General features: G+C 43.2%; 1 protein-coding gene across 1 annotated transcript in view; it reads left to right on the top strand.

Moving 5' to 3' along the window:
• Positions 1 to 12373, top strand: part of LOC134624049 (neuroligin-2-like) — a 28635-nt gene extending 16262 nt beyond the window's left edge. Inside the window, exons 4-5 of the mRNA XM_063469037.1 lie at positions 8786 to 9152; positions 10362 to 12373. Of these exons, the coding sequence (XP_063325107.1) occupies positions 8786 to 9152; positions 10362 to 11190 (1196 nt within the window). The 3' untranslated portion in view covers positions 11191 to 12373. The remainder of the gene's footprint in view (positions 1 to 8785; positions 9153 to 10361) is intronic.
• The last annotated feature ends 497 nt before the right edge of the window (positions 12374 to 12870 follow it).

The following is a 12870-nucleotide window of genomic DNA, read 5'->3' as shown; positions in this document are numbered from 1 at the left end:
TCTATTCGGTGGAGAAACCTCTTTAAACCTCCTTAAATAAATCAAAAAGATAAAACAAAAACACTGGCGGAGAAGCCAGGTAGCTTGCGTCTACACGCACAGCTTGCGCACTCACGTACCTGCTTTAACGCACGGGCACGTAGCCGCTCTCTAAGGCCTTCTGTACTCACTGTTCGTGTTGTTTCCGTTCATGGGAAGAGTCTCTGGTTCCCGTCAATCGCCATCCATCCCGTGGGGAGTTCAGGCGCAAACTGTCCGGCCTGGAACAAAGCAAAGTACCAGGGCTTTCGTCAATCGTCCCAGACGATGGCTGCTAGCAGACTGCGGTGGCGTCCTCTCCCTCTCCTCGCGGTGGAGGCGATGTGTTAGGTTCCGGCTCGAAGGACCAAATAAATATTGGGTCTAAACTCAGACCCCGCTGTATCCAGGACTTATTCCCATGAAAGAAAAACAAGGCAACAGTGTTCGATCGATTACTTGCGCAAGGGAGGCCTTTGGTCAAGAACCAGCTCTTGGAGCTCACGCTCCTAACCTGTCTCCAGCCCAAAGTCCGTCAAAGAGCAGCTTCCCTTGCAGCTATTTATTGACAAACTGTTACAGTTCACACAATAGTTTACAACACGTACCTCCCCTCTTAACCCCCCTTGGTTACAAAGACGAGGCACTGTGTGTGTGTGTGTGTGTGTGTGTGTGTGAGAGACCTCCTGCTGGGCAGGAAGCTTACATCAAACAGACCTTCCAGATAGGATGTGTCTGTAATCAAACCTACAGCCCCTCACCCAAAAACTCAAGAATCTGGGGAGGGGGACTGTGGAATTGCTTTACAATGTAGAAATGGATGGTAAGCATAAAAATGACAAACATTTAACAATTCACTCTAACACTATCATCCCCCAGGTAGTCATCTCCCAATCTCAGTGTAAGAGCCAAAGTCAATGTTTATGTTTTGTTTGTTTGTTATGGTGGCACAGGTGTATAACTTTACCTGCATCTCAGGTGATTGCATGGGGGTGTGGTCACAGTCTATTTACCTGATCTCTGTGCTCGCAGCAGGGGTGTTGGGTGAGTGTTTTGTGGGCAAACTTTTCTGTTGACCGTCATTTTTTGGCACATCAGTTAATGCATGCGCTATTTGTAATTTGATTCAAAGCGCAAAAGTTTGTTTTGTTTTGTTCTTAAAATAAATGCGCAAAGTACAAGTATGACTCATTATGGATTATTGGAGGCACGTCACAGGAACACAACCAACTCAGCCGGCCGCGGCTTTATTTATGGATGAAAGTCGCAACATTTAGTCAACAGAAATCCTCTTTTATCGCATACATCAGAAAACAATGAAGAGGATTTTTGGATATACGTTTTGGAGTCACGGAGCTTTCAGATGGGCGGACGCAGTTCTCAAATGAGTAATTGGAAACGGCACGGTCACACTGGCACGGTGGAACGCAGCGCAACAGACACTTCAGAAGCGGTAGGACACGCGGATTCACTCTGTGTATTATTGGATGTTTTGAACACAGTTTGTAAGTGTCACCGCTTGTCCATTGGGGACATTGGTTTAATCTGAGTTGTGTGCGTGCACGTGCTTGATTTGGCAAGCTGGAGGACGCTGCTCTGGCTTTGACAGCCTGTGACGCTGCTGCGCATTGGTTTACACGGACGAAAAGTATTGGCTGTGATCTATCTTTGAAGCTGTGGAATATAATGTTGTTTTGATGCATGTGGAAAAAGTGACGATGAGTGAAATAAAAGAAGCCGAACATGAACTGGAAGAAAAAAAATCTGCAAAACTGACGGCTAAAGCACTTGCTTTTAAAATGGAAACTTTGCAGAAAGAGCTTAAGTCCCATGTTAACAAGATTAAAGGGTTAACACGCGATATTAAAGAATTGATGAAAAAGGATGACAATGCAAAAGCTGTGCAGCTTAACTTGGAAAAATTGAATGATTTGTATAAAAATGCTAAAGCAGTTCATGATGCATTCATTTTATTGATTCCTAAAGATGAACAAGACGCTCATATTGATTGGTTTGGACGCATAACAAAATGTAATGATGATTTTATTGAAGATGTGAAACGGTGGCTTCTTGAAGCTGGACGAGCTTTTATGGAAAAAGGCAATGAAGCTGAGAATATGCCTACTGCTGTTAGTTTAGATGTGCCCGTTTCTGCTGAGACTGTTTTATCAAAGGAGATGGTTTCTTCCACAAACGATAAACATAACATCTTAACATCTCCAAAGCAGGTTAAAACAAATTCAGACATAAAAGATGACATACAGCCAGGTGACAGTGTTTCAAACGTAGGAAGCAAAAAGAGTAAAATCAGTTCTTCAAGCTCAAACTCCAGAGCCTCAAGTACAAGATCAGCACGAATAATGGCTGAAGCTGAAGCAGCTGCACTGATTGTAAGGCAAAAACTGCTTAAGGATAAACACGCCTTGGAGGAACATGAAGCACAGTTAAGGAGACAGCGGGAGCAGCTGGAGCTGGAAACAAATATAGCTGCCACGGTTGCAAAAATGAAAGTACTGGGAGGCTCAAAAGGATCCAGTATTAAAAGTAAACTATGAAAAATATCAGATGGTATGGAGTCATATTTTGAAAAGGGACAAAAAGTAACTCAAGTGCTGAATACTAGTCCTGATAATCCTGTACATGAAAGGCAACATGTGCATATCTTTAAGGAGCATAATGTTGCAGGCTCACAATCTCTCTTAACCACAGGCAGAGTTCCAACACAACCTCAGACTCTTTCTGAAGATCTCTTGACATATCAGTCAAACATTAGAAATTCACGTGAAAACAAATATGTGCCTTCTCAAATTTCTAGTCATGAAGAAGACTGTAACATCTTATCTGTCATGAGTAAGCAAAATGAACTCACTGCTTTATTAATCCAACAACATAGTCTTTCTTCATTACCTAAAAAGGAGATCCCAGTTTTTGATGGAGATCCACTTCAGTACCAGACTTTTATTAAAGCGTTTGAACACAACATTGAAAGCAGAAATAAAAACCCTGGAGATTGTCTTTATTATGTGGAACAATACACAAAGGGTCAACCAAGAGAACATGTAAGGAGTTGCCTACACATGACTTCAGAAGCAGGATTCAGAAAGGCAAAGTGTTTATTACGGCAGCATTTTGGTAATGAACATAAACTTGCCACGGCTTACGTGAGCAAAGCTCTTGCTTGGTCTTCAATAAAAGCAGAAGACACGAAAGCTCTTCAAGCTTACACAATATTCCTTAGAGGCTGTTGCAATGCTATGGAAGATCTCAGTTATATGCAGGAGCTTGACATGCCTGCCAACATGTTAGCTATAACAAAGAAACTTCCCTACAGGCAGAGAGATGAGTGGAGAACTGCAGTCAGTGATTTCCATGAGAAGTGTAATCGACAAGCTACATTTAAGGATCTTGTGGATTTTTTTGAAAAACAAGTGAAGATCGCATCTGACCCAGTGTTTGGGGACATCAAGGATATCTGCACGACAAACAGAGACACAAGAAAACTTAAGTCTCAAACTCACACAAGATTCAGAGAAAGTTCTTTTGCTACCTCTGTGATGGCATCTGAAAAAGAAAAGAAAGTTAAGGAAAAGGAAAGAACCACACAAATGAGGAGTTGCTTGTTTTGCAAAGGTGAACATACCTTAGAAAAGTGTCAAGAGCTGGAAAGAAAAATGCAAAAAGACAAAATCACTTTTCTAAAAGAGAATGGAGTCTGTTTTGGATGTCTTTGTAAAGGACAAATTAGTAGAGACTGCAAAAAGCGCCTCAGTTGCAAGACGTGTGGTTTAAAGCATCCTCAAATGTTACACATCTATCAAAAGACAATGAGTAAAGAACAAGAACCAAAGGAACAAACTCAAGAGCGTGCCATAGTCTCTATTCAGACCAGTGCTCTTACTGGGGCCGGTAAAGATGAATTCAAACTTTCAATCGTGCCTGTGAAAGTTAAGGCCAAGAAAGGAAATGTAATATTGTACACCTATGCATTTCTTGACCCAGGCAGCACTGCATCATTTTGCACAGTGAAGCTGATGAATAAATTGAAAATTCATGGAAGAAGATCCAACATTCTGCTGAGAACTATGGGACAAAATAAAGTTGTTGAAACGGATATTATTGCAGATTTAGAAGTCGCTGGACTAGACGGGAATGAGTTTTGTGATCTTCCCATTCTTTATACTCAGTTCACTATGCCTGTGCATAAAGGAAACATTCCTCACCAGAACAATATATTCTGGTGGCCATATTTGAAGTCTGTACATCTGCCAGAAATTGACTCTGAAATTGATTTGCTAATTGGCTCGAATGTGCCAAAGGCTCTGGAACCACTGGATGTCATTAGAAGTGTTGGAGATGGACCGTATGCTGTTAAAACTGTCCTTGGCTGGATAGTAAATGGACCTTTGTGAGCTTCAGTTTGAGTCTCACCCAATCAGCCACAGATAAGTGTCAATAGAGTTTCAGTGGTGAAACTTGATGAGCTGTGGAATCAGCAGTTTAAAACTGATTTTCCAGAGTGTGCCAGAGATGAGAAGGAACCTTCTAAGGAAGACCAACAGTTTTTGGATAAAGTTTCCAATACTGCAAAGCTACATAATGGTCATTATTATATTGGACTCCCATTGAAAGACTTAAAGGTCTGCATGCCAGATAATAAAAGTGTTGCTGAACAACACCTTCAGAATCTGAAGAAAAGACTTATGAAGAACTCTTCTTTTCTGCAGGACTATAACAGCTTTATGGCAGATATGATCTCTGAAGGTTATGCAGAAAAGGTACCAGAGGACAACGTAGAACGGACGGATGGCAGGAAATGGTATTTGCCGCACCATGCTGTTCTGCATCCGCAAAAAGAAAAACCTTAGAGTGGTGTTTGACTGTGGAGCCAAATATCAAGGAGTGTCGCTAAATTGCAAGCTCTTACAAGGTCCAGACTTGACCAGCACGTTAATTGGAGTTCTGACAAGATTTCGTAAAGAACTTGTTGTCATTGCTGCAGACATTAAAGCCATGTTTCACCAGGTTAAAATGCCAGAGGAGGATCGCGATATGTTGAGATTCCTTTGGTGGCCCAACGGAGATTACACTCAAGCCATGGTTGAATATAGGATGACAGTACATGTGTTTGGAGCAACATCATCTCCCAGTTGTGCACTAAGGAAATGTGCTGAAGATCATAAACAACAGTTTAGCCTTCAAGCCGTGGATACAATCTTCAACAACTTTTATGTCGACGACTGTCTCGTCTCAGCAGCCACAGAAGAGGATGCAATAGATCTCTATCATGAACTCTGTGCCATATGCTTGAAAGGAGGCTTTCCACTGAACAAGTGGATAAGTAAGAGTCATAATGTGTTGGCTGTAATACCTGAAAGTAACAGAGTAAACAAAATAAAGGATCTAGACTTGATCAGTGATGAGCTTCCAGTGGAAAGAGTTTTGGGCGTTCAATGGTGTGTTGAGTCTGACGTTTTCAAGTTCAGAATCACTCTGAGAGATCGACCTTTGACAAGACGTGGCATCCTTTCTGTAGTCAGCTCTGTTTATGACCCCCTAGGAATGTTGGCACCAGTAATCTTAAATGCTAAGAAGATACTGCAAAATCTGTATTGAAAAAAGATTGGATGGGATGATGCATTACCTAATGCACTTATACAGGAATGGACTATTTGGATGCAAGAGCTCTACAAGCTGGAGGAGTTTAAGGTTGATCGTTGTTTTAAGACCAACAGTTTTGGAACTGTAAAATCTGCTCAGTTACATCATTTCGCAGATGCATCTGAGGACAGCTATGGAACAGTAACTTATTTGTTACTAAAGAATGAACGAGACCAGGCACACTGTGCATTCATTACGGGAAAGGCACGTGTTGCTCCTTTAAAACCAGTTACAATCCCTCGAATGGAGTTAACTGCTGCCACCTTAGCAAGCAGAATGGATGTAATATGGAAGAAGGAGCTGCAGGTAGAACTGAAGGACTCAGTATTTTGGACTGACAGTACCTCTGTACTAAAATATATCAACAATAAAACAACAAGGTTCCGCACTTTCGTCGCCAACAGAGTTTCTGAAATTGTCAAAGTTTCAAATGCTCAACAATGGAGATATGTGGACACAGATAACAATCCAGCAGATTTGGCTTCTCGAGGTTTAACGGTACAATCCTTTTTGAAAAATAAACAAACTTGGCTCTCTGGACCTCCATTTCTTCTACTGCCACGAGAGGAGTGGCCTCAGAATCCTGATGAAGTGAAACAAATCTCATCAAACGATGCAGAAATTAAGACAACAGTGAATGGTGTTCAGACGTCACAAGAAATGGATCCGGTTTCTCACTTCATTCAATATTTTTCATCCTGGACACGGCTGAAGCGTGCAGTGGCATGGATTCTGAGAGTTAAAAAACTGCTTCTGCATTACAGTAGAAGAAAACTACACATTAAACACGATCCTGAACAAAATCTTGAATTTCAAACGAAGAGACACTGTCTGGACACCAGCAGTCTCAAAGTTGAGGAGCTGATTAGCGCTGAAATGGCTATAATCTCCTTTTGTCAAAGGAAGCAGTTTGCTGATGAAATCTCCTGTTTAACAAAAGGATCGAATGTTAAGAGAACCAGTCACATTTATAAACTTACTCCCATCCTGGAAGAAGGTGTGTTGAGAGTTGGTGGACGACTCAGTGGAACTGCAATGCCAGAAGAGAGAAAACATCCTGTTATTCTGGCCAAAGACTTCCACATTTCTAACCTAATCCTTCAACATGTCCATGAAGCGGTGGGTCATGGAGGTCGTAACCACATGTAATCTAAACTGCGTCAAAAATACTGGATTCCAGGTGTCACAGTACCTATAAGAAAAATTGTGGCTAAATGCGTTGTGTGTCGGCGCGTAAATGCCCCAGCAGGCCAACAGCAAATGGCAGACCTGCCCCTACACAGAGTAACTCCTGATGAACCACCATTCACGTACGTTGGAGTGGACTATTTTGGACCATTTCTAGTAAAACGTGGAAGGACTACTGTAAAATGCTATGGTGTGATATTCACATGTTTAGCTTTAAGAGCCATTCATATTGAAATGGCATCATCACTGGACACAGACTCTTTTATTAATGCCCTTCGTCGCTTTATTGCCAGACGTGGTCAAATAAAAGAACTGCGATCTGACAACAGCACCAACTTTGTGGGAGCCCATCGTGAGCTGAAGGAAATGATAGCAGATTGGAACCAGCGTCGTATACACAATACCCTTCTTCAAAAGGGCATTAAATGGACTTTCCATCCCTCAGCTGGCTCACATCATGGAGGTGTATGGGAAAGACTTATAAGATCTGTGAGAAAGATTCTTAATTCCACCTTAAATGCACAAAGTCTTGATGAAGAGAGTCTCAGAAGTGTTTTATGTGAAGCTGAAGCTATTTTGAATGCTCGTCCTATTACAAAGGCTTCTACAGATCCAAATGACCTTGAAGCGCTTACTCCAAACCACCTGTTGCTTCTTTAGACTGCACCATCACTACCACCAGGATGTTTTCAGAAAGATGACATATATGCTCAACGCAGATGGAAACAAGTCCAATATATGTCAGATTTATTCTGGAAAAGGTGGATTAAAGAATATCTTCCACAACTGCAACAAAGACAGAAATGGTGCGACCCAAAACAAAACTTCATGCCAGGAGACATTGTGATCATTGTTGATGATTCTGCACCATGGAATTCCTGGATAACTGGAAAAATTGAAGAGACAATCCAGGACAAAAAAGGCTTTGTTCGTCATCTTCGGATCAGGACAAAGACTGGATTCCTAAACAGACCTATAAATCAAGTCTGTCTTTTGCAGAAAGCAGAGAATATTTAACACATTGGACTGATTGAATAATCTTTAAGCGACCTACTCTTTTTACTTATGAGTTATTAACGTCACAGATGGTGAACCACAAGTAGTAGTACTGATGAATGTTGCACAACAGGGAAATTGAAATGTTTTATGATCAGACAAAAGATGTAAGACTTGATTATTTTGTAATTATTATTTAAAAGATAATAATTAGGGGCCGGTATTATAAGAGCCAAAGTCAATGTTTATGTTTTCTTTGTTTGTTATGGTGGCACAGGTGTATAGCTTTACCTGCATCTCAGGTGATTGCATGGGGGTGTGGTCACAGTCTATTTACCTGATCTCTGTGCTCGCAGCAGGGGTGTTGGGTGAGTGTTTTGTGGGCAAACTTTTCTGTTGACCGTCATTTTTTTGGCACATCAGTTAATGCATGCGCTATTTGTAATTTGATTCAAAGCGCAAAAGTTTGTTTTGTTTTGTTCTTAAAATAAATGGTGCACAACATAATCCATAATGAGTCATACTCATTATGGATTATTGGAGGCACGTCACAGGAACACAACCAACTCAGCCGGCCGCGGTTTTATTTATGGATGAAAGTCGCAACACTCAGCGTCGTTGTTTCTGACAGATCGGCCTGCGAACCCCTCACAGCCGGACCACAGTCACAGTACAGACATGTTTGGATAATGCAGTCATGCTTCCTCTCTACTGCCTGTCACTCCTTCTGTTATCTGAAAGACTTTTTATCCTCTCTAGATTTTTCATTCGCTTCCTGGCTCTTGGTTCATCTCACCAACGTGTGCTTTGGTTTCATATCTTTCGATCAGACCGATCTCTTAAAAAAATTTCTCGCACTGCTGTTACTTTACTCTTAGCAGTTTTTCACTTTTATCTTTCTTCCCCTCCTGTGCTTCTTCACCAGGCAAAGACATCCTGAGGGAGACCATTAAGTTCATGTACACAGACTGGGCGGACAGGGACAACGGCGACATGCGGCGGAAGACTCTGTTGGCCCTGTTTACGGACCACCAGTGGGTGGCACCAGCTGTGGCCACTGCCAAACTCCATGCTGAGTTTCAGTCCCCAGTTTACTTTTACACGTTCTACCACCACTGCCAGACCGAGACGCGGCCCGAGTGGGCCGACGCCGCGCACGGAGACGAGATACCTTACGTGTTCGGCGTACCGATGATCGGTGCCACGGACCTGTTCCCGTGCAACTTCTCCAAGAACGATGTGATGCTGAGCGCTGTGGTCATGACTTACTGGACTAACTTCGCAAAGACTGGGTAGGCCTCATGTCATAGCAGTGTAAACTGTACCTGTTACTGTTTGTTCTCTGACAGAACTACAGGCTTATCAAGCAAAGGTGTTGATTTAGCTGTAGACTTTAATGTGTTTCCAAAGTGTTTCCGTTTTCTTACAGTTCAGGTAAATTTATCTAAGTCTGTTAACACGTAACAGGACTTAAGTGGCTCAGGGCTCAGTCTCTGTAACACTTTAACCAAATTAAACATAATCTCAGATTTTACATTTTTTTGAAGAAGTTGAAAGAAATTAAACATCATTCAATCTGTAATCTGAGGTAAAGAGAGAGCGAGAACAATCAAATTACAGGAGAAAGAAACAAAAGTTAATGAAATGTAGCAGCGACATATAAACACAGTTGGATGATGAAGTCAATGCATCATGGGAAGTTTCCCACTGCACACTGAGCCTATATCAGCAGGACAGTGGGTTGATTTAGGGTCGTGCGCTCCAGCTTTAACTATAGGCTCTGTCAAAAATGATCAACACAGATGTAACATGAAGAGCCTTTCAAGAACAGAGAAATTGTGGTGCGGTGATCGTGATCCCTTCAGGTCCCCTGACTGATCAGTGCTAGAGAGGTACAAAGAAAAAACTGAAATATGTAATTTATTAGCACCTATATTAAGAATGAAATGTTTCTTGCGATTAGCTGTAAACAATTACAAAATGAATTACATTAAATTAAATTAATTAAACATTAAATTATTTGATCTATTGAATTGTTTATTGTGGTAGAAATCCTACACTAAAGTGTTTCTGCTGCTGTCATGTGCTTTGCTTTAACACTCTAACAGGCGATGCTACCATAGAACTGTTGCAGTAAAGTATGATAGTGGTGCAATAATAGCAGCTGCTTATTATGGGCTGAATTTGCCGGCTGATTTAGCTTAATGTCATCTTTTTTGTTTTAGTGTGAATCTGTAATTAAAATGCTTATAGCCTTCTAGTCCTCTTGAATACTTGAATCTGGGTTGCTAGTTTAATTCCCGTGTGGCTTTGAAGAATTGAACATACTGGTTCACCAAAAGCATCCAGATCCCAGAGCAGCCGGTTGGTCTTAGATAGTTTAAAGGTTGCACAGAGAATGGGCCCCCTGTCTGTATTCAGTGTATTGATGCCACATGTTACTTATAATGGAGACTGAATATAACTTTGAACTGAAACGTTTAACCTTTATGCTCCACCAGGGACCCCAACCTGCCCGTCCCTCAGGACACCAAGTTCATTCATACCAAGCCCAACCGCTTCGAGGAGGTCATATGGACCAAGTTCAACTCGAAGGACAAGCAGTACCTTCACATCGGTTTGAAACCTCGTGTCAGAGACAACTACAGAGCTAACAAAGTGGCCTTTTGGCTGGAATTAGTCCCTCATCTTCACAGCCTGCACGACGTGCTCTTTCCCACCACTACGCGCTCCCCTGCAGGCCGTGACCCCGGCACCATGAGGCCCAGAAACAACGTTCCTCGAACCACTCGTCACCCTTACCCTACCTTCCCGTCAGATCCTGAGCCCGAGGGCTCAGAGCGCCCGCCCCAGGACCTCTTTCCCGGAGACACCCGCGACTACTCCACCGAACTGAGCGTGACAGTTGCGGTTGGAGCGTCGCTCCTCTTCCTCAACATCCTGGCCTTCGCCGCCCTTTACTACAAGCGGGACAAGCGGCACGAGATGCGCCGGCACCGGCTGTCCCCTCAGCGGGGCGGCCCCGCCAACGACCTGGCTCACAGCCAGGAGGAGGAGATCATGTCCCTGCAGATGAAGCACTCGGAGCACGACGCTCACCACGACATGGAGCCCCTGCGGCCCCACGACATCCTGCGGCCCGCCTGCCCTCCCGACTACACCCTGGCGCTGCGCCGCGCCCCTGACGACGTGCCGCTGATGACGCCAAACACCATCACCATGATCCCCAGCACCATCACCAGCATGCAGCCTCTTCACGCCTTCAACACATTCCCCTCCACCGGCCACAACAACACCCTGCCCCACCCCCACTCCACCACCAGGGTATAGTAGGGACAGGCCCGACACAGCGCCACCTAGGGACCAGGAACACTGGCTCTGCTACCGCTCTGGAAGGGAGGCCTCTAGACGTGGGCCTTCGTTCTGTCCTCTTATTCTCTTCTTTCTCCAAAAGCAACTACACCTGCTGCGTCATGTGCTGTAAAACTTGGCAGCTCCCTCCACTGGTGGCATGTGGAGGTGCAACTGAAGTGTACAGCAGCAGATGAGCAGTTTGGGATGGGGGTGGGGTGGGTGACTCAGATCTTTCAAAGATACTGTTTTCAAAGACGGTCTGCTGTTTCCAGGCTCAAGACCTCCAACATTTGTCAAAGGGACGAATGCTCTCTCGCTCCTCGCTGTTTTCTCTTTTTTACGTTGGCGTCATCTCTTTTTCCATCTCCTGTGTGTTATGTGCACATTATGCTTCTCTTTTCTACATCCGTGTTTTATTACTGCTCTCTTCCTCTCATGTGACACGCCTCCCTCCTGCTCTTCTCTAAAAATTCCCGATCTGCTGAGCAGTTTGGAGGGGGGAGGCGTACACTAAACATATAACTATGAAAACACTGATATCTTTCATTCTACCAGCATTTTTAGGTGCCAAGTAAGTACTGCTGTGTTTGCTTTCTCATCGAGGGAGAAGAAAAACGGAAGAAAAATAGAGTATCGCTATTTACCGTCAACTAACAGAGTTCTGTCATGTTCTCATGACAAAGTGCCAAACTGGCCTCAGTCGTGATTTTCCTTCTTTCATCTTCTCTTTTTTTGTTGTTTTGTTTGAAGCATTTGTTTCATTGTTGTTTTTTATTGTGTGGAAAGAATTTTTCTGAAAATATAGATATAGAGAAATGATATTATATATAGTTCTATATAAAATGTGTACAAAGGAGAAAGTATATAAAAGGGTTTTCTCAGTGGGGGATCTATGCATGAATTATTTTTAAAGACGCGGGGAAAAGGACACTGTACCTGTCGATGCACGTTTCCCAAAATCTAAACGAGTCATATCGCTCCATGTTTGCTACTTTTGGTTTTTGGTTTTCTCCCACAGAGTAAGAGCATCGCAGGAGCTCCTGAAGTCAAACGACGCCTCCCAGCACTCATTTATTAAAACGGAGTCGATGCCAAAAGTCTTAAACGTTAGAATCAAAGCAACAGCTGTGAACTCAGTCATGGTGTCATGTGCAGCCCTTCATCTCACTGTCACTACTTTTTCTTTTTAGGGTACGTGAGGTAAAGCGTCCGTCGATCTAGCTTGATTGTACAAAATTATTTTTCTACGTTCTTAACAAAACAGAGCAGAGACTGATGCTGCTCCTGTCTGACCCCTTATTTCTGGCACATGTGTATTCTGACTGACGTGTGTGTGTGTGTGTGTGTGTGTGTGTGTGTGTGTGTGTGTGTGTGTGTGTGTGTGTGTGTGTGTGTGTGTAAGAGCGGCTGTCACTGTGTGAGTGTGATATCACATCTGCATCACTCAAGCGTAGGCGGGCCTGCGTCAGACAACAATAAACAAAAAAGCAGAAAAAGGCCAACAGTAAAAACTCAGACTCCAGCATGAGCTCCTTCCTGCTGCTTAACCAATCACCTTCCTCCATATCATCACTGCTCCCTCCCTCCTCCTCTCTCCATCCTGCACCACCTTTGTTATTTAACACCGACCCCCTCCACCCCCAAACTGATAATCAG

Source organism: Pelmatolapia mariae, linkage group LG3_W, assembly GCF_036321145.2.
Source record: "Pelmatolapia mariae isolate MD_Pm_ZW linkage group LG3_W, Pm_UMD_F_2, whole genome shotgun sequence".
NCBI classification, from domain to species: domain Eukaryota; kingdom Metazoa; phylum Chordata; class Actinopteri; order Cichliformes; family Cichlidae; genus Pelmatolapia; species Pelmatolapia mariae.
The sequence above is the reverse complement of the archived record's forward strand: the minus strand, read 5'-3'. Positions and strand labels throughout refer to the sequence as shown.